The sequence below is a fragment of the Nematolebias whitei genome, chromosome 1, assembly GCF_014905685.2.
Source record: "Nematolebias whitei isolate Nwh7 chromosome 1, NemWhi1, whole genome shotgun sequence".
NCBI lineage: Eukaryota > Metazoa > Chordata > Actinopteri > Cyprinodontiformes > Rivulidae > Nematolebias > Nematolebias whitei.
This window is the reverse complement of record NC_056498.1, coordinates 39,119,665-39,120,942: the sequence shown is the minus strand read 5'-3', so window position 1 is coordinate 39,120,942 and position 1,278 is coordinate 39,119,665. Positions and strand designations below refer to the sequence as shown.

The 1,278-nt window shown below is 56.2% G+C and overlaps 1 protein-coding gene across 1 annotated transcript in view; it reads right to left on the bottom strand.

Moving 5' to 3' along the window:
- The window catches only part of LOC119417205 (cytochrome P450 26B1), a 35,708-nt gene extending 34,992 nt beyond the window's left edge, over positions 1-716 (bottom strand). Inside the window, exon 1 of the mRNA XM_037684423.1 lies at positions 513-716. Coding sequence (XP_037540351.1) covers positions 513-716 — 204 coding nt within the window. The remainder of the gene's footprint in view (positions 1-512) is intronic.
- Positions 717-1,278: the final 562 nt, after the last annotated feature.

Here is a 1,278-nt window from a genome sequence, read left to right as displayed (position 1 = left end):
AGCAGAGACCCAGGATCTGAGGTCCTGGACCCAGCAGAGACCCAGGACCTGTCTGTCCTCAGAGCAACATTCTTGTTATTTCTGCGCGTCACGCAAAGTTTGTCCTGATCTGGATCAGTCTGGACCTCAGACCTGATCGACCCTCTAATCAGCCTGACTGCAGCCCGACCCCGCAGTTGGGGGGTGGGAGGGGGGTCTGATCAGAAACCGATCTGATCAGGAGTTAAGCGCGTGGAAAGATTTCACCTGAGTGAAGTGAAACCTGCTGCGCGCGCGTCAGGTGATAAGACTGAACGGGTTTTACTCTCTGATCGAATCAGAACCAAAAAAAAAAAAAAAAGAGAAGCAGAGATCATCAGAGGATCATCAGAGGATCACCAAATCATCTTAAGAGGATCACCAGAGGATCATCAGGATGACTTGCAGACTCTGACTCTTCGATCAAGACTCATGAGAATCGAGGAGAGAACGTTCCATCAGAAGTAAAAAGCAGCGCGCGCGCGCGTGCTTACCTGCAGCAGCCAGTGGCACGTCTCTCCGATGAAGGGGAAGCCCATGGAGCCTCTGGGCATGGGCAGCTTGCAGTTCTTGTCGCGCGTGGCGGTCCAGCGGAGCTGCCACAGCTGCTGGGACACGGCGAGCAGCAGCGCCATGGACACCAGGCAGGCGGCCAGGGTGGCCAGAGCCGAGACCAGGTCGAAGCTGTCGAACAGCATGGTGATGAGGGGGGTGGGGGGCGGGGGGGGTCCGAGCGACTCTGCAGGGGACGTTCGAGACCAAGCTCGGGTCTGTGAGGTGCGTCTTTGCCTTTTTCTTCTCGTGCGTAAAAGGCGCTCCAAAGCGCACGGGATGGATGAACAGCTCCTCTGAGAGGGGGGTGGGGGGTGTCAGTAAAATAATCACAGGTGAGATCTGGAGTCTCTCAGAATCCTTCAAACTCGCCTGGTTCTGAAGATGTCAGCACCTGGAGCTGGACCCGGTCCTGATGCTGGAACACTCATTTTTCAGTCTCGGGACTCGTTTGGGTCGGAACCAAAAGTGAAGCCGAGAAGTTCGAAGGAAAACTTCCAATAACCGCGTCTCCAACAAACAAAAGTCCAAAATCATAAAAACCGGTTCGGAAGCCCCAGGAGGACTCGGACTGTAGGATCCGGGAGGTTCTGGGGATGCTCCGTCCTCCTCTCTGCTGCAGCGCGCGAGCGTGTGTGCGCAAACTGTGCGTGTGCGTCCAGCCAGAGGCGCCGCGGAGTGTTTATATAGCGCAGAGGCGGCCAAGGG